General features: G+C 39.4%; 1 protein-coding gene across 3 annotated transcripts in view; it reads right to left on the bottom strand.

Annotated features, from left to right (window-relative positions):
- Positions 1-376: 376 nt before the first annotated feature.
- Positions 377-23112, bottom strand: part of UBXN4 (UBX domain protein 4) — a 58693-nt gene continuing 35957 nt past the window's right edge. For all 3 annotated transcript variants that reach the window (XM_082689331.1, XM_082689330.1, XM_082689332.1), the window contains exons 9-13: positions 21204-21331; positions 16327-16429; positions 12041-12172; positions 10884-11083; positions 377-1046 (exon numbers count right to left, since the gene is read on the bottom strand). In XM_082689331.1, coding sequence (XP_082545457.1) covers positions 908-1046; positions 10884-11083; positions 12041-12172; positions 16327-16429; positions 21204-21331 — 702 coding nt within the window. In that variant the 3' untranslated portion in view covers positions 377-907. The remainder of the gene's footprint in view (positions 1047-10883; positions 11084-12040; positions 12173-16326; positions 16430-21203; positions 21332-23112) is intronic.

Below are 23112 nucleotides of genomic sequence, written 5' to 3'. Positions count from 1 at the left end.
ACTTCCTGTCCTACCTATAGGTACTTTAGGTCTTTGAAAGGTGACTGTCCAGAGCAAAACCTCAGGAAAAAGGCAGAAGAGAACTACCTATAACTCAGCAGCTATTTTGCATCTGAGAAGAACAAAGACTGTATATAACATGACACCAACAAAGTGATGCCTCAGTGACTTAGGACGTACAGTACCATAGCAGCCATGTGTGTCAGAAAACGTCTTCCTCCAGTTATATGTCAAGTAGGGTGCTCACAGCTACTTTTCTGAGATAGCTCCAGGGAAGTACTGGGCAGGGGGAAAAAAATCAAACACATGACCTCAATAGAGCCCTGTGCAACAAAAAGATGCTAGGATAACAAAACTTAAAGCAAAACTAAGATCATTTCGGTTTTTGGAAAAGATTTTTTATTCAGTGTTTAAGATTAAAAACTACAAGATTTTGCTTGCAGCTGATGAGCAAAAAGAGAAAAGTTAAACATAAGTTATCATCTGATTGGCTAGTTAAAAATGCTCTGACTCAGAGTCAAATCACTCAGTGACATACCAGTTACTTCGTGTGGACTTAAGAGTTCTGGAGCAAAATAGCTCTAAACAAAACCTGTCATCTGAGAGCAAGGGGCTAACAGGTATATGAGATACTGGGTAAGAAAGCGGATAACGGGGCTGTGGCAGACGTTTTGATTCTTTTAGGCTTCTAGCAGTTGGTTACCATATGCAAGGACCTAGCAGCCAGTTATATCATCTCTTGAGCTGTCTGAGGAGTTAAACAACTTTAACCCACTAAACAAGAATACAGAGACACTTTACAGACCAGCTAGAAAACAAAAAAGCAGCCCCACTTCTCCAGTAGAATTTTAGTTGCATTAAATCATAAGGGAAAACAATGATTATTGCACATACTGTACTTCTCACACTACATCTGTTGAGTAGAATTTCCATTCCAGGTGTTGTTTTCATCTTCACCATCATCTTGAGTCCTCAATCTGTAGATCTTCCCCTCCTTTTTAAAGTCTTCCCCTCGTTTCTCCAGCACTCTTTTCCTGACTGGGTCCCTGACGTAAGAAGAGAGGGAGAGAACAGAAGGTGACAAAAAGGGAAAACAGCAGTCGCACAAAGCGATCTCCTCTACACTTCCGTCAGGACAGGAAGCTGTCCTTTATGGAGAGTCCAGGGGAGATAATGGCATCTCCTAACTTGGCACAAGACTATACACGTTTTTGGCAGTTTAACTTCAACTGTTCTCCAACCCAAACCAGCCCAGTCACTGCTCCATTTCCATGTTTCTCTTTTTTAAAAAAAAATTTTTTTTTTTTTAAGATTTTATTTATTTATTTGACAGACAGAGATCACAAGCAGGCAGAGAGGCAGGCAGAGAGAGAGGGGAGGAAGCAGGCTCCCTGCGGAGCAGAGAGCCCGATGCGGGGCTCGATCCCAGGACCCTGGGATCATGACCTGAGCCGAAGGCAGAGGCTTTAACCCACTGAGCCACCCAGGCGCCCCTCCATGTTTCTCTTGATGACTTTCTAAGTCTTAGGAGAAAGGGGCCACCTGCTAAATAACCTTTGCTTTATTATTTATGCAAACTAAAATGTGAATAACTTACATGACACCCTAGAGCTTATCCAAGCTCCATTCCTAGCCTAATTTACAAAAACAATCAATTATCAGTTTTTAATCCTTTCATAATCTGTAAGGACTGATTTACATAAAATCTATTAAGAATAAACAGGCTGACTGTGTCCAAGATGGTGATGAGCAAAAAGAGAAAAGTTAAACATAAGTTATCATCTGATTGGCTAGTTAAAAATGCTCTGACTCAGAGTCAAATCACTCAGTTACATACCAGTTACTTCGTGTGGACTTAAGAGTTCTGGAGCAAAATAGCTCCAGAGGAGGAGTAGGAGACCTAAATTTTGTCTGGTCCCAGGAACTCAGCTAGATAGCTATCAAACCATTCTCAACACCTGCAAACTCAGCCAGAGATCGAAGAAAAGACTAGCTACAACTCTATGAACAGAAAAGTGACCACTTTCTGGAAGGTAGGAGGTGCAGAGAAGTGCATCTGGGACGACATATTGGAAAGACTGCGTAGGGAGGGAGCCTTGGTCAGCCAGCTACCAGCAAGAGAGCAGCAGAGCATGAAATTGGAACTTTCAGAAGTCTGCTCCACTGAGGGACATCACCCTGGTGGCTAAGCGAGGGGTGGAACCCTTATTGGAAGAGTACAGTCTCAGGACCCTTGAGGTCACAGAAAGACTGGGGGTGCCTGAGTGTGGCAGAGCTCCCAAGTACCAGAGCAGAGAATCCGGCTGCCAACACTGAGCCCAGGAGTGGGCTTTCTGCTCAGGGTTGCCACAAACCATGATATGCTGCACAGCTGGGCCACTGCTCTTCAAGTAGGGACCCACAAGTGGCAGATCCAGGGAGATTCCCCTTCCTCCCTTGGCAGAAGCAGAATGGGAGTGCACCCCAGGAATCTGCTGGGTTTGGGGAGTCCAAACAGGGCCAAATGCCAGAGACAGAAACACTCGGTCACACACTGGGTGAGCACGGCGTGTGGACAGAGACCAGGGAGAAGGAGTGATGGACTGCTTTTCTCTGAGGAGAAAAGTAGTGCACTGAGGAGGGGAGCCCAAGCTCAGTTCCTCTGGGGCCAGAGAGTGGGATGTTAACATGTTCATTCTCAGCCTCTAAAACCAAGAAGAAAGCCTTCAGGGAACAAAAACTACTGTAACCCGAGCAGATTACTTAGCCTGGCCCCTGGCAAGGGCGGTACAGTTCGGTCTTGGGCAAAGCCATTTGAAAATCACTGCAACAGGCCCCTCCCCTGGAAGATCAGCAAGAATAGCCAGCCAAGACCAAGTTTCCGATCAATGAGAACTGCAAAATTCCAGTGCTAAGAGAATGCAGCACATAGAATTCATGGCTTTTTCCCCATAATTCTTTAGTCTTTGAACCTTTTGAAAAACGGTCTTTGAATTTTTTTCTTTTCTTAAAATATTGTTCTTTCCTTTTTCAACCAACTTATCAATTCCTTTCTTAAAATCCTTTTTTAATTTTGCATTTTACAGCCATATTGTATTTAACCTTATTTTTGCACATATATATGTAAGTTTTTCTTTCTTTAAAATTTTAGGATGCAGCTTCTTCTAACAGACAAAATATATGCAAAATCTAGTGTATGGCTCTGTTCTATTCACCAGCCTGATCATATTCTACCCACCCCCCAACCATTTCAGGTCTCTCCTGATTTGTTTAGGGTACATTTCTCTGGGGTCATGGTTGCCCTCTAACTATTTTGTTTTCTTGTTCATCTATTCTCAACAAAATTACAAAATATTTTGTTTTCTTGTTCATCTATTCTCAACAAAATTACAAAATGGAAAAACTCACCTCAAAAAAGAGAAGAGGCAGTACTGACTGCCAAGGATTTAATCAATATGGACGTTAGTATAATGTTGGAACTAAAGTTCAGAATAATGACTATAATGACACTAGCGAATTCCTTCCTGGAGAAATGAAAGAACTAAAATTTAAAAAATCTAAAAATTAAAACCTATTAGTCGAAATCAAAAAGGTTATTGATGAGTTGCAATAAAAAAATGGAGGCTTTAACTGACAGGATAAGTGAGGCAGGAGAGAGAATTAGTGATATATAAGACCAAATGATGGAGAATAAAGAGGCTGAGAAAAAGAGAAATAAACAATTACTGGATCATGAGGGAAGAATTCGAGAGATAAGTGATAAAATAAAGCAAAATAATATTAAAAATAATCAGAGTCCCAGAAGAAAATAAGGGAGGGGCAGAAGGTATACTGGAGCAAATTACAGTGGAGAACTTCCCTAATTTGGGGAGGGAAACCGACATCAAAATCCAGGAGGCACAGAGAACGCCTGTCAAAATCAAGAAAAATAGGTCAACACCCCAATATCTAAAAATAAAACTTAAAAATCTCCGAGACAAAGAGAAAATCCTGAAAGCAGCTCAGGACAAGAGGTCTGTAACAGTAACAGTAAAAACATTAGATTGGCAGCAGAGCTATCCAGAGAACTGGCAGGCTATAAAGGATTAGCATGATACATTCAGGTATTAAACAAGAAAAATACGCAGTCAAGAATACTTTATCCAGCTAGGCTGTCATTAAAGACAGAAGTGATAAAAAGCTCTCAGGATAAACAGAAACTAAAACAATTTGTGATCACCAAACCAGCCCTACAAGAAATATTGAAAAGGGGGCGCCTGGGTGGCTCAGTGGGTTAGGCCTCTGCCTTCAGCTCAGGTTATGATCTCAGCATCCTGGGATTGAGGACCACATCAGGCTCTCTGCTCAGTGGGGAGCCTGCTTCCCCCTCTCTCTGCCTTCCTTTCTGCCTACTTGTGATCTCCCTCTCTCTGTCAAATAAATAAAATTTAAAAAAGAAAGAAAGAAAGAAAGAAATATTGAAAGGGGTCCTCTAAGCAAAGAGAAAGCCGAAAAGTAACATAGAACAGAAAGGAACAGAGACAATACACAGTAACAGTCACCTTACAGGCAATACAATGGCATTAAATTCGTATCTTTCAATAGTTACCCTGAATGTAAACTGCTAAATGCCCCAATCAAAAGACAGAGGGTATCATATTGGATAAAAAAGCAAGACCCATCAATATGCTGTCTGCAAGAGACTCATTTTAGACCCACAGACACCTCTAGATTGAAAGTGAGGGGGTGGAAAACCATTTATCATGCTAATGGACATCAAAGAAAGCTGGCATAGCAATCCTTGTATCAAACAAATAAGATTTTAAACCAAGGACTATAATAAGAGATGAAGAAGTACACTATATCATAATTATGATATAATTATGATATAATCTATCCAATAAGAAGATCTAACAACTGTAAATATTTATATCCCTAATATGGAAGCAGCCAATTATATAAACCAGTTAACAACAAAATCGAAGAAACACATGACAATAATACAATAATATAGGGGACTTTAACACCCCCTCCCTCAATGCAATGGACCAATCGTCTAAGAAGATCAACAAGGAAATAAGGGCCTTGAATGACACACTGGACCAGATGGACTTCACATATACATTCAGAACATTCCATCCCAAAGCAAGAAAATACACATTCTTCTCTAGTGCACATGGAACATTCTCCAGAATAGATCAGAACCTGGGTTACAAATCAGGTATCAAGCAGTACCAAAAGATTGGGATCATTTTCTGTGTACTTTTGGACCAGAATGCTTGGAGACTCAATCACCAAAGGAAAGTTGGAAAGAACTCAAATACATGGAGGCTAAAGAGCATCCTACACTAAAGAATGAGTTGGTCAACCATAAAATTAAAGAATTTTAGAAAAATCATGGAAACAAATGAAAATGAAAACACAACTGTTCAAAATCGTTGGGGTATAGCAAAGGTGGTCCTAAGAAGGAAGTATACGGCACCACAAGCCTTTCTCAAGAAACAAGAAAGGTCTCAAATATACAACCTAATCCTAGCTGGAGGAAAAACAGCAAATAAAGCCTAAACCCAGCAGAAGAGAAATAATAAAGAGCAGAAATCAATGAAATAGAAACCAGAAGAACAGATCAACGATACTAGGAGCTGGTCTTTCAAAGAATTAATAAGATTAATAAACCCCTGGCCAGACTTATCAAAAAGAAAAGAAAAAGGACCCAAATAAATAAAATCATTAAAGAGGAGAGATCACAACCAATACCAAACAAATACAAACAAGTATAAGAACATATTATGAGCAACTATATGCCAACAAATTAGACAACACAAAAGGAACAGATGCATTCCTAAAGACGTATAAACTACCAAAACTCAAACAGGAAGAGTAAACCTGAACAAACCCATAACCAGCAGGGAAACTGAAGCAGTAATAAAAAAATCTCCCAACAAACTAGAGCCCAGAGCCAGATGGCTTCCCAGGGAAATTCTACCAAACATTTAAAGAATTAGTACTTATTCTTCTCAAACTATTGCAAAAAATAGGAATGGAAGGAAAACGTCCAAACTCTTTTTGAGACCAGCATTATCCTGATCCCAAAACCAAAGACCCCATCAAAAAGGAGAATTACAGACCAATATCCCTGATGAACATCGATATAAAAATTCTCGCTAAAATACTAGCCAATAGGATCCAACAGTACATTGAAAGGATTATTCACTATGACCAAGTGGAATTTATTCCTGGGCTGCAAGGTTGGTTCAACATTTGAAAAATCTATCAATGTGATACAATACATTAATAAAAGAAAGGACAAGAATCATATGATCCTCTCAATAGATGCAGAAAAAGCATCTGATAAAGTACAGCATCCTTTCTTGATTATAACTCTTCACAGTGTAGGGATAGAGAGTACATACCACATCATCAAAGCCGTCCATGAAAAACCCACAGCAAACATCACCCCCAATGGGGAAAAACTGAGAGCTTTTCCCCTAAGGTCAGGAACTAGGCAGGGATATCCACTATCACCACTGCTGTTCAACATAGAACTACAAGTCCCAACCTCAGCAATCAGACAACAAAAATAAAAGGCATCCAAATAGGCAAAGAAGTCGTCAAACTCTCATTCTTTGCAGATGATATGATACTTTATGTGGAAAACCCTAAAGACTCCACCCTAAAACTGCTAGAAATCATACAGGAATTCAGTAAAGTGGCAGGACATAAAATCAATACACAGATATCAGTTGCATTTCTATACACCAACAAGGAGACAAAAAAAAAAAGAGAAATTAAGGAGTTGATCCCATTTAAAATTGCACCCCAAACCATAAGATACCTAGGAATAAATCTAACCAAAGAGGGAAAGGATCTGTATTCAGAAAACTATGGAATACTCATGAAAGAAACTGAGGAAGACACAAAATGGAAAAATGTTCCATGCTCATGGATTGGAAGAACAAATGTGTAAATGTCTATTCTACCTAGAGCAATGTACACATGCAATGCAATCCCATGAAAATACAATACCATCAACTTTTTTCACAGATCTTGAACAAATAATCTTGAATTTGTATGGAACCAGAAGAGACCCCAAATAGAGGAATGTTGAAAAAGAAAACCAAAGCTGGTGGCATCACAATTCCGGAATTCAAGCTCTGTTACAAAACTGTAATCATCAAGACAGTAGGTACTGGCACGAAAACAGACACACAGATTAATGGAACAGAAAAGAGAACTTAAAAATGGATCCCTGGGGGCGCCTGGGTGGCTCAGTGGTTTGGGCTGCTGCCTTTGGCTCGGGTCATGATCTCAGGGTCCTGGGATCGAGCCCCGCATCGGGCTCCCTGCTCCGCAGGAAGCCTGCTTCCCTCTCTCTCTCTCTCTGCCTGCCTCTCTGCCTACTTGTGATCTCCGTCTTTCAAATAAATAAATAAAATCTTTAAAAAAAAAAAAAAAAAAAAATGGATCCCTGACTCAACAGCCAACTAATCTCTGACAAAGCAGGAAAGAATATCCAATGGAAAAAAGTCTCTTCAAAAAATGGTATTGGGAAAACTGGACAGCCACATGTGGGAGAATGAAACTGGACCATTTCCTTATACCACACACAAAAATAGACTCAAAATGGATGAAAGACCTCAATATGAGACAGGAGTCCATCAAAATCCTTGAGGAGAAAACAGGCAGCAACCTCTTCACCCTTAGCTGCAACAACATCTTGCTAGACATGTTGCCAAAGGCAAGGGAAGCAAGGGCAAAAATGAATTATAGAGACTTCACCAAGATCAAAAGCTACTGAACTGCAAAGGAAAGTCAACAAAACCAAAAGACAATGACAGAATAGGAGAAGATATCTGCAAATGACATAGCAGATAAAGGGCTTGTAAAGAACTTACCAAACTCAACAGCCAAAGAACTAATAATCCAATCAAGAAATGGGCAGAAGAAATAAACAGATATTTCTTTAAATAAAACATCCAAATGGCCAACAGACACATGAAAAAGTGCTCCACATCACTCGGCATCAGGGACATACAAATCAAAACCATAATGAGATACCACCTCACACGAGTCCAAATGGCTAAAATTAACCAATCAGGAAATGACAGGTGTTGAGGAGGATGCAGAGAAGGGGAACCCTCCTTCACTGTTGGTGGGAATGCAAGCTGGTACAGTCATTCTGGAAAACAGTATGGAAGTTTGTCAAAAAGCTGAAAATAGAGCTACCCTACAACCCTGCCATTGCTCTACTGGGGATTTATCCCAAAGATACAAATATACTGACCTGAAGGGACACATGCACCCCAATGTTTACAGTAACAAGATCCACAACAGCCAAACTATAGCAAGAGTCCAGATGTCTATCAACAGATGAATGGATAAATAAGATACAGTATGCACGTGCACGCATGCATGTGCGCGCAAGCGCGCGCGCGCACACACACACACAGACACACACACAGGTATATTACACAGCCATCAAAAAATGAAATCTTGACATTTGCAATGATGTAGATGGTATTAGAGAATATTATACTAAGCAAAATAAGTCAATCAGAGAAAGATAATTATTGTATGATCTCACTGATAAGCAGAACTTAATGGGAAAGAGAAAAGTGAAACAAGACAAAACCAGAGAGGGAGACAGACCATAAGAGACTCTAAATCTCAGGAAACAAACTGAGAGTTGCTGGAGGGAAAGGGGGTGAGGGAATGGAGTGGTTGGGTGATGGAGATAGGGGAGGGTATGTGATGTGGCAAGTACTGTGTACAGTGTAAGATTGATGAATCGCAGACTTGTATCCCTGAAACAAATTATATGTTATATGTTAATAATGAAAGAAAGAAAGCAAGAAAGAAAAAGGAGGCAGGGAGAGAGGAAAAGAAAGGAGAGCAGAAAAAAGAAAAGAAAGTTAACTCGTGCAATAATCTGGTTAAACCAAGGGCCAGACGCAAATCTAGCGTTAGGAAGATCAACTGGATTACTCCAATGATTCTGGTGAGAAATTATGAGATCTTTGACTAAGGCAGTGGAAAGGAATGAAACAAAATATATTTATTTTGACAGATTAGATATAGAAGAGTAAGGGAAAAGGGAGGGAAAAAAGTTGACTATGGATTTTATTTCTTGAGTGACTAAATGAATAGATTTAGAATAGAAAAGAAAAGGTTTGTGGGAAAATGTTTTACTGTCCAATGAATAAATGTATTTCATAAATGACAACTGAAAAAAATAAAACCCACAACAAAAAAGCTTTCAGCATCTGAAAATGGAAAGGAAAAACGGGTGAAATTTAAGCTAAGGCAATCTCCTTTGAATGGGCGGGGGGGTGCCAACAAACAGTGGGACACAAAGCTTTGCTCTCCAGATATGCATTCACCCATCCTTTGCCCCATCCCAGTATCTCTTCCCTTATTCGAAGTAAGTTTTAAAAGCCCACACAGCAAGGCACCTGGCTGGCTTAGTCAGAACAGCTTGTGACTCTTGGTTTCGGGGTCATGAGCGTGAAAGCAATACTTTAAAAACACGAACACACACACACACACAAAAACCCACACAGCAAGCTATGCTGTGTAACAGTAATTCAGAATTAAATGCTTCTACCCACTACTCAGTAAAATTCAGCACTAATAAGACCTAGTCTGAATGCCATTCCCAGGCTAGAGAAGAATTTCCCTGTATCCTTGCTTAAGTAAAGTACTAAGAATATGACTGGTTTTCCTAATAGTTACAAAAGAAATCAAGATAAAGGCTGAATCAGCCCAATCACAATACTCACTAAATCTTCATCTAGAGAGTCAAAAGGATATAAAATCAAGGACTTTACTTACTGATGGCAGAGGCAAGGATTTTCATTACTAAAACTAATTGTTTTAGGTGTAGAGCTCTAGTTCAGAACCAGGAAAACTATTCTAATCCAATCATAGAATTGGTGTATGTGCTATAACACCTATTAATGGGCTCAACAGTGTTAAGTGGTTTTTTTTAAAGATTTTATTTATTTATTTGACAGATGGAGATTACAAGTAGGCAGAGAGGCAGGCAGGGAGAGAGAGGAGGAAGCAGGCTCCCTGTTGAGCAGAGAGCCCAATGCAGGGCTCGATCCCAGGACCCTGGGACCATGACCTAAGCCGAAAGAAAGCAGAGGCTTTAAACCACTGAGCCTAAGCCACCCAGGCACCCCTCAACAGTATTTAACAGCAAAAGGCATATATTATAATAAACCATGCTATTATTTAATCAGAAAAACTACAATCCTACCTTCCAGGAAAATACTTCCCATTAATCTGTTTCAAATACACAGAATCTTAACAGAGGTATAAGCTAACATCATTGGTATTATTTAGAATTACCATGCTAACCTTGGCCATCTGCAATAAAAAGAAGGCCTCTTGTTTAAGGGACCAGTGTAAAATAACACTCTGAAGAAGGCACCATTTTCAAATGAATATCCAGTTTTCACAGCCTGGTCTTTCTCTGAATGAAGACCAGTAGAAGAAAAGAAGCAGACCAAAGCCTGCTACAAAGGATTAAAATTATCTAAAGCACAGTGACACCTCCAAAAAAATGTATGCAAGATAATGTGAGAAATTAATTAAATGAAATATCTTGTTGGACAAAACATGGTTAGCAAGAAAGATACTACTATTTAGTCCTACCAAAAAAAAAAAAAAAAAAAAGTGCCCTTACAGTTATGGGATAAGGAGAAGTCAATAAACAAAGTAGTAGGAGTAGGTTCTAGAAAGGTGGTTGAAAAAACTCAGGTAGTGAGCTTCCCAGGAGAGATGATACAGTAAAACTTCAGAACATTTAAATTTTTCCCTTTATGTAGAAAGATGGCATACTACCCATAACAAAAATGTTCATTTTGAATAAGGCACTGGGCATTACTAACACATTCTGTAAATGGGAAAAACACAGATACCTTTTTTCTGAGTTGCTAGTTGATGCAAGGTTTGAGGACTCTGATGTTGCTGCTCTCACAGAGGTCTGTGCAGGAGGGTTACTAAATAGGAAGTTGCTAATCAATCTCCAGATGGCAAGGAATGGGTAAAGGACTGTCCCCAACAATGTCCAAAAGTCTCCACTGGAAGAATGTACCATGGATGTATTTGGTCTTCCGGCCTAAAAATTAAGAAATAAACCTCAAAAAAAGCTATGTGAGCCAAATCACATCACACTCAAGGTTCTAGATTAACCTTTTATCTAGAAAACAAAGTCCTATTGACTTTAGTTTACTGCAAGAAGGTAAAATTACCATCTTCTGCTCCTTTTCAGGTGTATATTTTATACAAACTTCTGGGAACTCCAGGAGCTTTGTTTTTTAAAGGAGTACTCACAACAATGAAACTAGAAAATAGTTCTTGGTGAAATGAACCAATCAGTTTTAAGAAAACTAACCTTTTTGTAATGAAATTACCAACTTTGGTAAGAAAAGTCTTCCTTGCTTATTAAAAAATAGGCAAAGGTTTCAAAACCTTAGTGAATACAAATTAATCCTTATTACTGGAAGGCTAATTGTTTTAGGTGTAGAGCTCTAGTTCAGAACCAGGAAAACTATTCTAATCAAAATATAGAAGACCAGGCTCTCCATCTCTGGAATTTAGGGGATTCCTTACTAAAGTCATTTAAACTTTCCGAGCCTCTTTATCAAAGATTAAAATATTGTTGTGAGGATCAAATGTGATGAATATGTTTAAAAATCAAAGTTACTTTTATGTTAAAATTTTTTTTAAAAAACTTGTTAAACCAGTAAGGCCATACATACATGAAAGACACTAAAATATACATTAGACCAATACTATGTATTTCTTATTTTCTTCTCGTACTGGTCCTTTTTGTACATGAAAATAGGTGAGGAAAAAGGTGAAAACTGAAGTATTTATTTAGTGCCTCATTAGCAATACAAATATAAAACGCACAGGATAATGGAACAATAAATTAATCTAACATTTTTTGGACAATCTGAATTTAATTACCCATAGTACATGCTTTACCATCCCTTCCATTGATTTTAAGAAATGATCAGGAGTAGAACAAACAGGATTGTAGAGACAGTAAAAAAAATACATATATACGTACTGGCAACAGTACCACTGAAGCACTTGGGGCAAGTTCCAAATCCAACAATTTCTTTTTATAATCTTCTTTGGTAAATTCCCTCCGGGGAAACATGGTTGCTAGTGAAAAATTACCGTAAGTGTTGCCAACAGTCTGTAACATAACAGTTGAGTTTTAAAACCTTACAAAGGTGCCTTTTTAAAGTAAGATAATACACACCAAATGCATCCAAAATAACTGTTTTTTTTAAAGATTTATTTGACAGAGATCACAAGCAGGTAGAGAGGCAGGGAAAGAGAGAGAAAGGAAGCAGGCTCCCTGCTGAGCAGAGAGCCCAATGCAGGGCTCGATCCCAGGACCCTGGGACCATGACCTGAGCTGAAGGCAGAGGCTTTAACCCACTGAGCCACCCAGGCACCCCCAAAACAACTGCTTTAATTCAAACTGCCTTAATTTTAAAGTTCATTCAGGGGCTCAGTCAGTTAAGTGTCTAACTCTTGGTTTTGGGTCAAGTCATGATCTCAGTTTTGTGAGATCCAGCTTTGTATCAGGCCCTGCTCAGAGCAGACTCTGGTCCAGATCCTCTTTCCCCTTCCCTCCTCCTGTGCCCCGCCCTGCACATGCTCTCTCTCTCTCTCAAAAAAAAAAAAAAAAAAAAGTAAAATCCTTCCTCAAAAAGTTGAAAAGAGAGCTATCCTATGACCCAGCAATAGCACTACTGGGTATGTACCCTAAAGATACAAATGCAGTGATCCAAAGGGGCACGTGCACCCATTGAATGTTTATAGCAGCAATGCTCACAAGAGCCAAACTATGGAAAGAAACCACATGTCCACCAACAGATGAATGGATGAAGAAGATGTGTGAGATATATATATATATATGTCTATAGATAGATAGATATCTCTCTATATCTACAATGGAATACTATGCAGCCATCAAAAGAAATGAATCTTGCCATTTGCAATGACATGGATGGAACTAGAGGGTATTATGCTGAGTGAAATAAGTCAATCAGAGAAAGACAATTATTCTATGATCTCCCTGATATGAGGAATTTGAGAGGCAGAGTGGGGAGTCTGGCGGGGTAGGGAAGGAAAAAATTAAACAAGATGGGATTGGGAGGGAGACAAACCACACATAAGAGACTTTAAACAAACTGAGGGTTGCTGAGGGGCAGGGGGGAGGGTTGGATGGCTGGGTGACGGACACGGGAGGGTATGTGCTATGGTGAATGCTGTGAAATGTGTAAGCCTGATGATTCACAGACCTGTACCCCTGGGGCAAATAATACATCATGTTAATAAAAGTAATTAATTAAAAAAATACATAAAATCTTAGAAAAAAAATTGGGACACTTGGGTGGCTCAGTGGATTAAGTGGCTGCCTTCAACTCAGGTCATGATCCCAATCCTAGAGTCCTCGGATTGAATCCCTCATCCAGCTCCTTGCTCAGTGGGGAGCCTGCTTTTCCCTCTGTCTGCCTCTCCCTCTGCTTCTGCTCTCTCTGACAAAAAGAAAACCTTAAGAAAATATAGTAAATTTAAAAAAGTTCATTCAAATGTAAACTCACAAAAACCTTTATAAAAACCCTGTGCTTCAAAAAGTAGCTCATGGGGTGCCTGGGTGGCTCAGTGAGTTAAAGCTTCTGCCTTTGGCTCAGGTCATGATCCTAGGGTCCTGGGATCGAGCCCCATAGCCAGCTCTCTGCTCAGCAGGGAGCCTGCTTCCTCCTCTCTCTCTGCCTGCCTCTCTACCTACTTGTGATCTCTGTCTGTCAAATAAATAAATAAAATCTTAAAAAAAAAAAAAAAGTAGCTCAAAGCTACAAAATCCAAATAGTACCTAGGCTTTTACAATCCCAAAATGACAACATAGCAAGACTATAGTTCCTAAAACCATCTAAACAAATTGAACAAAAATGAACAGTTGTAACATCTCTTTTGAATATTCCTGCAGTTTGCCACTAGTTTTCACTATACTTTGGCAAACTTTTATTACTATCTCTCTGATGTACATCTGAATTATAGGAATTCCCTATTAAAAATCTGGAATATTCCAGAACTTTCCTCATATACATAAAATCAGGAGTTCACGTCTTCCTTGTCCCAAAAAAATAAATGTCCCATAGTCAATCCGTGCTATACACACAATCCCAGATGCAGGAACCCACCACACTGGGCAACAACATGATCACCTTCATAATTTTAAGTCACCTATACTTGTAAAATCTTAGCCAAGAGTTTTTCTCTCCCTAGAAGATTCCAAAGAAACAGACTAATGCTTTAGATTTTTGTATTTTTTTAAAAACTGGAGATCACATACATACCTCTCACTTCTTACTCTAACATGAGGACATATAAAAATACAAAATTAGGTGGCTCAGTGGGTTGAGCCGCTACCTTCGGCTCAGGTCATGATCTCAGGGTCCTGGGATCGAGTCCAGCATCGGGCTCTCTGTTCGGCAGGGAGCCTGCTTCCTCCTCTCTCTCTCTCTCTGCCTGCCTCTCTGCCTACTTGTGATCTCTCTCTGTCAAATAAATAAATAAAATCTTTAAAAAAAAAATACAAAATTGGGTTACTGCACTGAAACAAAAGTTTTTTTTTTTAATTTAAAAAAAAATATTTTATTTATTTATTTGACAGAGACACAGTGAGAGAGAGAACACAAGCAGGGCAGAGGGAGAGGGAGAAGCAGGCTCCCGGCCAAACAGGGAGCCCGATGCAGGGCTCGATCCCCAGACCCTGGGATCATGACCTGAGCTAAAGATACATGCCTAATGACTGAGCCACCCAGGTACCCCTGAAATAAAGTTCTAATAGGACTGATGCAAAGCTCTGTTTTCTCATGTGGCTTCCTCCTTCACTTACCTATGGTAGAAATGGTACAATTCAGGCCAGGACTAATTATTCCCTTTTGGGAGGCCCCAAGTGGGGCTCCAAGGCAAAAGAAGAACAGAGCTACTGGGATTGTTCCACTATAAGCTTAGGGAAAAAGAACTTTTTTTTTTTTTAAGATTTTATTTATTGATTTGACAGAGAAAGATCATAAATAGTCAGAGAGGCAGTCAGAGAGAGAGAGAGAGACAGAGAGAGAGAGAAGCAGGCTCCCCACTGAGCAAAGAGCCCGATGTGGGGCTCGATCCCAGGATCCTGAGATCATGACATGAGTGGAAGGCAGCGGCTTAACCCACTGAGCCACCCAGGCGCCCCTAGGGAAAAAAGAATTATTAGAAGTGTTTTTACATTGCAAAGCCCAGCAATGGCAAATAGCTTTTTAGGTACCCTCTTGGGATCCATAAGTGAAACAGCAGAGTAAATGGGGAGATGAGGTCTAGGAGAAAGATCTGAACCCTAATTTCAACCTTGAAAAGTCACATGAAGGGACATATGATGAGCCCAGATCCTAAAGGGCTAGAATCCTTTTTGAAAAAGGCTCATTCAGAGAATAAAAACAGCTTACAGCTGACTTTTGAATAACATGGATGTGAACTGTGTGGGCCCACCCAGACATGGATTTTTTACAGTGCAGCACTATAAGTGTATGTTCTCTTCCTTATGATTTTCTTAATATTCTCTTTTATCTAGCTAACTTTAAGAATATAATATATAGTATATATAATATACAAAATATGTGTTAACTGTTATTGTTAAGGCTTCTGATCAATAGTAAGCTAGTAGTAGTTCTGTTTATGCAGAACTGAAAAGTATACATGGATTTTCAACTGTGCAGTGGGTTGGCAACCCTTAATACCCACACTGTTCAAGGGTCAACTGTAATTGGGAAAGTACTCATATCTTATTTTCTAAGATATAAAATCTCACACCAACTCAGATTTTGAGTAAGGCCACATTCTGGAAGTAAATTCCTGAAGAAGATACTTGTGACCAAAGAAAGATTACTTTAGGTTTGGCCACCTGGCAGATAGCAGGAAAATGGCCAGCCCAAGGTGACCTGCAGAAAATGTGAAGAGAGAGGAAGAAAAAACTGCATCCCTTTACAGGCAACAACTCCCTCAGATTAGACCTCTGAAGAATCATTTGCAAGAGCAGTGAGAAAAGTTTCCAAAACCTATTGTATGCTATTAGCAAATCCCTATTTCTACACAACAAACAGATGTGCTTTCTCTCTGTGGCACTAATGCATGATGGAAGCTCCACAACACTCCAAAGGGGTCTGATGCTTCCCTCCTGGGGATAAGTCACGACTTATACTCTACAAACCAGGCTTGGAAATTTTCTCCTCCTACATTTTAATAACCTATTCATCTATCTTTACTGTAAGTCAAGACAAGACATAAATTTACCTGTGCAGCAAACTGTCTTGCTTCTTCTAGAGGAGCATCAGAAGGGAACTGATTTGTAAAGGAAGAACCATCAGGAAGACGAAATTGAATTCTGGCAACAGTGCTATGAAAATAGAAAATTAAAATCAGCATCTTTACAAATTCTCAAACAGTATCATTAAAAGAGAAAATGGAAGTGAAAATGTGCAAAATGAAAAACAGGTTTTTCCCATGTCAGACCCCTTCATTTATTATTTTTCAGTAACAGCTTTATCAAGATATAATTCACATAACATAAAATTCACCCTTTTATTTACTTTTTAAAGGTTTTTAAGTAATCTCTATATTCAAGGTGGGGCTCAAACTCACAACCCCAACCAAGATCAAGAGTTGCACACTCCAATGACTAAATTTTATTTCACTCTTTTAAAGCATACAATTAGGGGTGCTTGGGTGACTCAGTTGGTTAGGTGTCTTCCTTTGGCTCAGATCATGATCCTGGGGTCCTGACGTGAGCCCCACGTTGGGCTCCCTACTTGGCCGGGGCCAGCTTCTCCCTCCCCCTCTCGCTATCTCTCTCTCAAATAAATAACATCTTCTATAAAAGATAAAGCATACAATTAATTTAGTGGTTTCTATTATGGTCATAGTTGCACAACCATATTTAATTCCAAAACATTCTCATCAATCCAAAAAGAAACCCTGAACCCAACAGCAATTGCTTGCTACTCCTCCCTCATCTAGCCCCTTGGCAAGCACTAATCTACTTTCTGCTTCTAAGAATTTGCCCAGTTCAGGCATTTCATATAATGGAACATAGGAATGTTTGACTTTCTGGTAACTCACTTTCATGTAACATGTTCTCAAAGTTCACCCATTTTGTAGCATGGGTCAGCATTTCATTCTTTTTAATTGCTAAATGGTATTTATAATCCCATCACCAGTATAGGAGAGTTCCAAAGTGTCCACATCCTCACCAAGATTTGTTACTGCTTTTAAGTTTAGGAATCCTGGAGGGCATTAAACAGTATCTCATTGTGGTTTTAATTTTCCTAATGATTAATAATGTTGAGTAGCTTTTTATATGGCTAACTGACCACTTGGAGATCTTCTCTAGATAAATGGCTATTTAAATCCTTTTGACATATTAAAAAACCGAGTTGTTTGCTTTTTATTGTTAAGTTATTAAAGACTCTTTTTTGTACTCTAGATACAAGTCTTTCATCAGATATATGGTTTGCAAATATTTTCTCCAATTCTGGGGGCTATCTTTTCACATTCTTAATGATGTCTCTTGCAACACAAAGTTTTTAATTTTGATGAAGTCCAACTTATCTATTGCTTTCTCTTGTTGCTTGTGCTTTTGGCGTCATGTCTAAGAATCACTGCCTTTTCCAAAATCACAGGAATTTCTCATTTTTTCTAAGAGTTTATACTTGAGGAAAGGGTTCAAATTCATTCTTTTGGATGTGTCCAAGAACCATCTGTTGAAGAGCTATTCTTTCCCCATGAATGACCCTGGTAACATTTTCAATCATAATCAATCATAAACGCATGGGTTTTTTTTTTCCTAAAGATTTTGTTATTTCAATTTTTTATTTAAATTCAATTTAGTGGGCACCTGGGTGGCTCAGTGGGTTAAGCCACTGCCTTCGGCTCGGGTCGTGATCTCAGGGTCCTGGGATCGAGTCCCATTATCAGGCTCTCTGCTCAGCGGGGAGCCTGCTCCCCCCCCCTCTCTCTGCCTGCCTCTCTGCCTACTTGTGATTTCTCTCTGCCAAATAAATACATAAAATCTTTAAAATAAATAAATAAATAAATAAATAAATAAATAAATAAATCCAATTTAGTTAGATATAGTATATTACTAGTTTCAGGGGTAGAATTTAGTGATTCATCAGTTGCATAAAACACCCAGTGCTCATTACATCAAGTGACCTTCTTAATGCCCATCACCCAATTACACCATCCCCACCCACCACCCCTCCAGCAACCCTCAGTTTGCTCCCCATAGTTAAGAGTCTCCTATGGTTTGCTTCCCTCCCTCTTTTTATCTTATTTTTCTTTCCCTTCTTCTGTTTATCTGCTTTGTTTCTTAAATTCCACACAAGTGAAATCCTATGGTATTTGTCTTTCTCTGACTGACTGATTTCATTTAGGATAATACCCTCTAGTTCCATTTGCGTTGTTGCAAATGGCAAGATTTCATTCTTTTTTGATGACTGAGTAATATTCCGTTGCATATATATACCACAGCTTCTTTATCCATTCACCTGTTGATGGACATCTGGGCTCATTCCACAGTTTGGCTATCGTGGACATTGCTGTTATAAACATTGGGGAAATGCATAGGTTTAGTTCTGAAGACTCAGTTCTACTACAGTGATCCATATATTCATCCTTATGCCAATACCACATTGTCTGGGTTACTATAGCTTTGCTTTAAAATTTAAAAAATCTGATTCTCCCAAGTTTGTTCTTTTTCCAGGTAATTTTGACTATTCTAGGTCCCTTGCATTTCTACATGAATTTTTATGCAAAAATTTTGGCAAAAAAAAAATCACTTGGGATTTTAATGGGGATTGTGTTGACTCTACTGATCAGTTTGGGGAGTACTGCCATTTTTTCCCCACTTTTCCTTTTCATCTCTCAAGCCCCTTTTGTACTGCCATCTCAACAATATTTAATCCTCTGAACTATGAACACAGAAAGTCTTCCCATATATTTATGTTTGCTTTAATTCTTTCAAAAATGTTTTCTAGGGGCGCCTGGGTGGCTCAGCGGGTTGGAGCCTCTGTCTTCGGCCCAGGTCATGATTCCAGGGTCCTGGGATCGAGCCCCGCATTGGGCTCTCTGCTCAGTGCAGAGCCTGCTTCTCTCTCTCTCTCTGCCTGCCTCTCTGCCTACTTGTGTTCTCTGTCAAATAAATAAATAAAATCTTTAAAAAAAAAAAAAAAATGTTTTCTAGTTTTCATTGTAAGAGTCTTACACCTTCATTAAATATATTCTTAAGTATTTTATTACTTTCGGAAAATAGTTTTTAAAAAGTAGTTTTTACTCATGTTATGAGCTTTGTACTTTGTTGGTTGGTACTGCTTACAGAAAGGTTCACATAAACATTCACTGTCTCCCTTTGACTTCATCTTTCTGCTGCCTACATCCTTTGCTTATTCTCTCATACTCTGTTCCCCCTTCCTCCACTAGTACCTATGCAACAAAAAGGGAAGGAAGTATTTATTTCCTCAAACTGTATCAACTTAATAAGGGCGTATTTATAATCATGATTATAAAATAAGCATGGTAAAAACTGAAAAATCAAACAAAAAGTAGTTTTTTCTGGGGTGCCTGGCTGGCTCAATTGGTGAAGCATGAGTTAGAGCCCCAAATTGGGCATGGAGATTACTTAAAAATAAAATTATTAAAAAAATAAAGTTTTTCTGAATAACAAAAGTAATGCTCATTAATTTTCCAATATAGAAAATACAGAAAAGTAAAGGACTATCTAGGTGGCTCGGTCGGTTAAGCATCTGCCTTTAGCTCAAGTCATATCTAGGGTCCTGGGATTGAAGCCCGCACTGGTCTCTGTGCTCAGTGGGGAGTCTGTTTCTCCTTCTTTCCTCTGCCCATACCTACCCCCCACTCATGCCTGCACACTCATGCTCCCTCTCTCTCAAATAAATAAAATCATAAAAAAAAGACAAGACAGAAAAGTAAGAAAGAAAATATTAACCATAATCCAACTAGGACTTACTGGAAATCTGTATTTTTCTCTTTACAATATATTTTTGTTTTGGGAAATGCCTTATCCCTGCCACCTGTCATTCATTCTGGTATGATTATCAGTAACATTTCCCTAACCTCCTCGCCACCAAAGTAGGCATGTGAACTCCCCCAACCAGGGAGCCAATTTAAGTAGACATAGGGATTGATCTGAAAGTGGCCGCATCCGCCAAATAAGGCCAATCAGAATTCTCCCTACTTAATGATATAGGATCTGAGAAAGAGTTTTTCCTCTCTGGGATAAGGAGCTCAAGATTCTGAATGTGCCAAGAGGCCCTGGGTTCACCTGACATCATCATAAAAGTTTCTCTAAGAATGAAGCTAAAACAGAAAAAAAGCCCAAGAGATTAAAAAGAGAGAGAAAATGTTCTTTTAAATCCCTGAACCTAGCTATATCTACCAAAACCATCAGTGGAAATTCCAACTGCAGAGCCAACAGATTCCCTTTTTGCTTAATCCTGTTTGACCTGAGATAATCACAACCTCAAGAATCCTGATATAGGGCACCTGAGTGGCTCAGTCCTTAAGCATCTGTCTTCAGATCAAAACATGATCCCAGGGTCCTGGGACTGAACCTGGCACGGGGCTCTCTGCTGAGCAAGAAGCCTGCTTCCCCCTCTCCTACTCTACCTGCTTGTGTTCCCTCTCTTGCTGCATCTGTCAAATAAATAAAAGGGACGCCTGGGTGGCTCAGTTGGTTAAGCAGCTGCCTTCGGCTCAGGTCATGATCCCAGCGTCCTGGGATCGAGTCCCACATCGGGCTCATTGCTCCGCGGAGAGCCTGCTTCTCCCTCTGACTCTGCCTTCCACTCTGTCTGCCTGTGCTCGCTCTCGCTCGCTCTCTGACAAATAAATAAATAAAAATCTTAAAAAAAAAATCTTAAAAAAAAAAATCACAATACATGTAAGATAACCACTGTAATCATTTCAATATATGTGTTTTCTGTCTTTTGAAAACATTCAGTGACAAGTACCACTGGCAACTGCCACATTGGTCATTATGTCCTCCTGGAACTACTTATTAGAGCCACAGCGCACAACAGTGTTAAAAAGCAGCTTACAACTGCTGTTCTCCTCAGTGGCTATGAATTGAGGGAATTGAGTGGGAAATAAAGTACCTTCTTTCTCTTGCAGAAGATTCCCTTTTGACTTCCATTTCTGCCTGTTTGGCCAGCAAAGCAGCAGCTTTAGCAGCTTCTACTTCTTCTTTTGTCTTTGCAAAACGAGCAGCTCTCTCTGCACGGTCCTTTAAAACAGGTATTAGATACTAATTAGCTTTCATTGCTAGAATGGAACAAACACAAGGAACAAACATAAGGAACAAATACAAATGTATGTAAGATTCCTTAAAGCCATCTGTAAACTTTATCACTCTGGAGCTGGTATTTTTTAGTTTTATGAATGATCAGAGACCAGCAAGTTGCTTATTGAACAAACAAGGACTTAATTTTGGTTACTACTGTATCGCCAGAGCCTGGGAAAAGGTCTGGCAAACAGTAGATAATCAACAAATATTTGTTGCATAAACAAATGAACAATATGAAGGTAGAAATGGCTTTCATATGCACTACAACTGCTCAATTCTAAAGGCAGCTGTTTCAAAACCATCTTAACCTCCTACTTGATGTATGTAAATCTTCTGAATGTCCCACAAAAGAAGAGTTGTGACTAGAGGAGAATGCCACATAACCAGTTCTAAGCTTCTTTTCTAGGGATTTTTTTTTTTTTTTTGAAAGCAAGGCAGACTGCCATATGTAGCACTTCATTTGGATGTGTCTGAGTCTTGAAAGCCTAATTACTCTATGTTCTCCTACAAATGGACCTTGAAAACTTCTTTGGAGGTTCTAGCAGGGTAGCTCAGCTTCAGAAAGAATACACATGGAGCTGTGAGGGAGGAAGGGGACACCCATCTAGCCAGCCAGATCACTTGGTGATCAATGGTATGACAGGTGTGGCAGCCAGATCGCCCTCACATCCCTAGGGAATTTTTGAAAGCTACCTATTGACAACGGTCTCATAACACAAAAAAAAATTACTTTGAAAAAAAGCATCTCAATTTTAATCTTTTATCAAGTTTTTGTTTTCAGTATAATGAACCTACATTGTTCTTTTAGTTTCAGGTATACAACATATAGTAACCCAACAATTCCATACATCACCCGGTGCTCATTGGACAAGTGCCCTCATTAATACCTTTCACCTACTTCACCCATCACCTGACCTTCCTCCTCTCTGTAACCATCAGTTTGTTCTTTACAGTTAAGTGTCTGTTTCTTGGTTTCCCTCTCTTTGCTCATTTGTTTTGTTTAATTTCACATGAGAGAAATCTTATGGTATTTGTCTTTCTCTGACTGACTTATTTCACTTAGCATAATACTCTCTACCTCCATCCAAGTCGTTGCAAAAGGCAAGATTTCATTCATTTTATGGGTGAATAATATTCCATTGTATATATATACCACAACTTCTTTATCCAATCCCAATTTTTAATCTTTTTTTCCAAATGGGGTGGGGGAAGAGGAAAAAGTAGAGAGAGAGTCTTAAGCAGGCTCCATGCCCAGCATGGAGCCCAATGTGTAGCCTAATCTCACAATCCTGAGATAAGGACCTGAGCTGAAATCAAGAGTTGGCCACTTAACGACTAAGCCACCCAGGTGTGCCCCCCAATTTTAATCTTAATATGTTATGTTGTTTTGGAAGGGAGAAGCGGTAGAGGGAGAGGGGGAATTTTTTTTTTAAATTTTTATTTATTTACAAGAGAGTGAGTGAGAGAGAGCGAGCCAGAGCAGGGGGAGGGTCAGAGGGAGAAGCAGACTCAAGGCTGAACAGGAAGCTTGATGTGGGGCTCAATCCTGGGACTCTAGGATCATGACCTGAGCCGAAGGCAGTCACTTAACCAACTGAGCCACCCTGGTGCCCAAGAGGAGGAATCTTAAGCAGGCTCCACGCCCAGCTCGGAGTCCAATACAAGGCTCAAACTCACAACCATGAGATCACAACCTGAGCAGAAATCAAGAGTTAGACACT

This window comes from Mustela nivalis (genome assembly GCF_964662115.1).
Source record: "Mustela nivalis genome assembly, chromosome: 11".
Taxonomy (NCBI): Eukaryota; Metazoa; Chordata; class Mammalia; order Carnivora; family Mustelidae; genus Mustela; species Mustela nivalis.
This window is presented reverse-complemented; position numbering and strand designations above follow the sequence as displayed.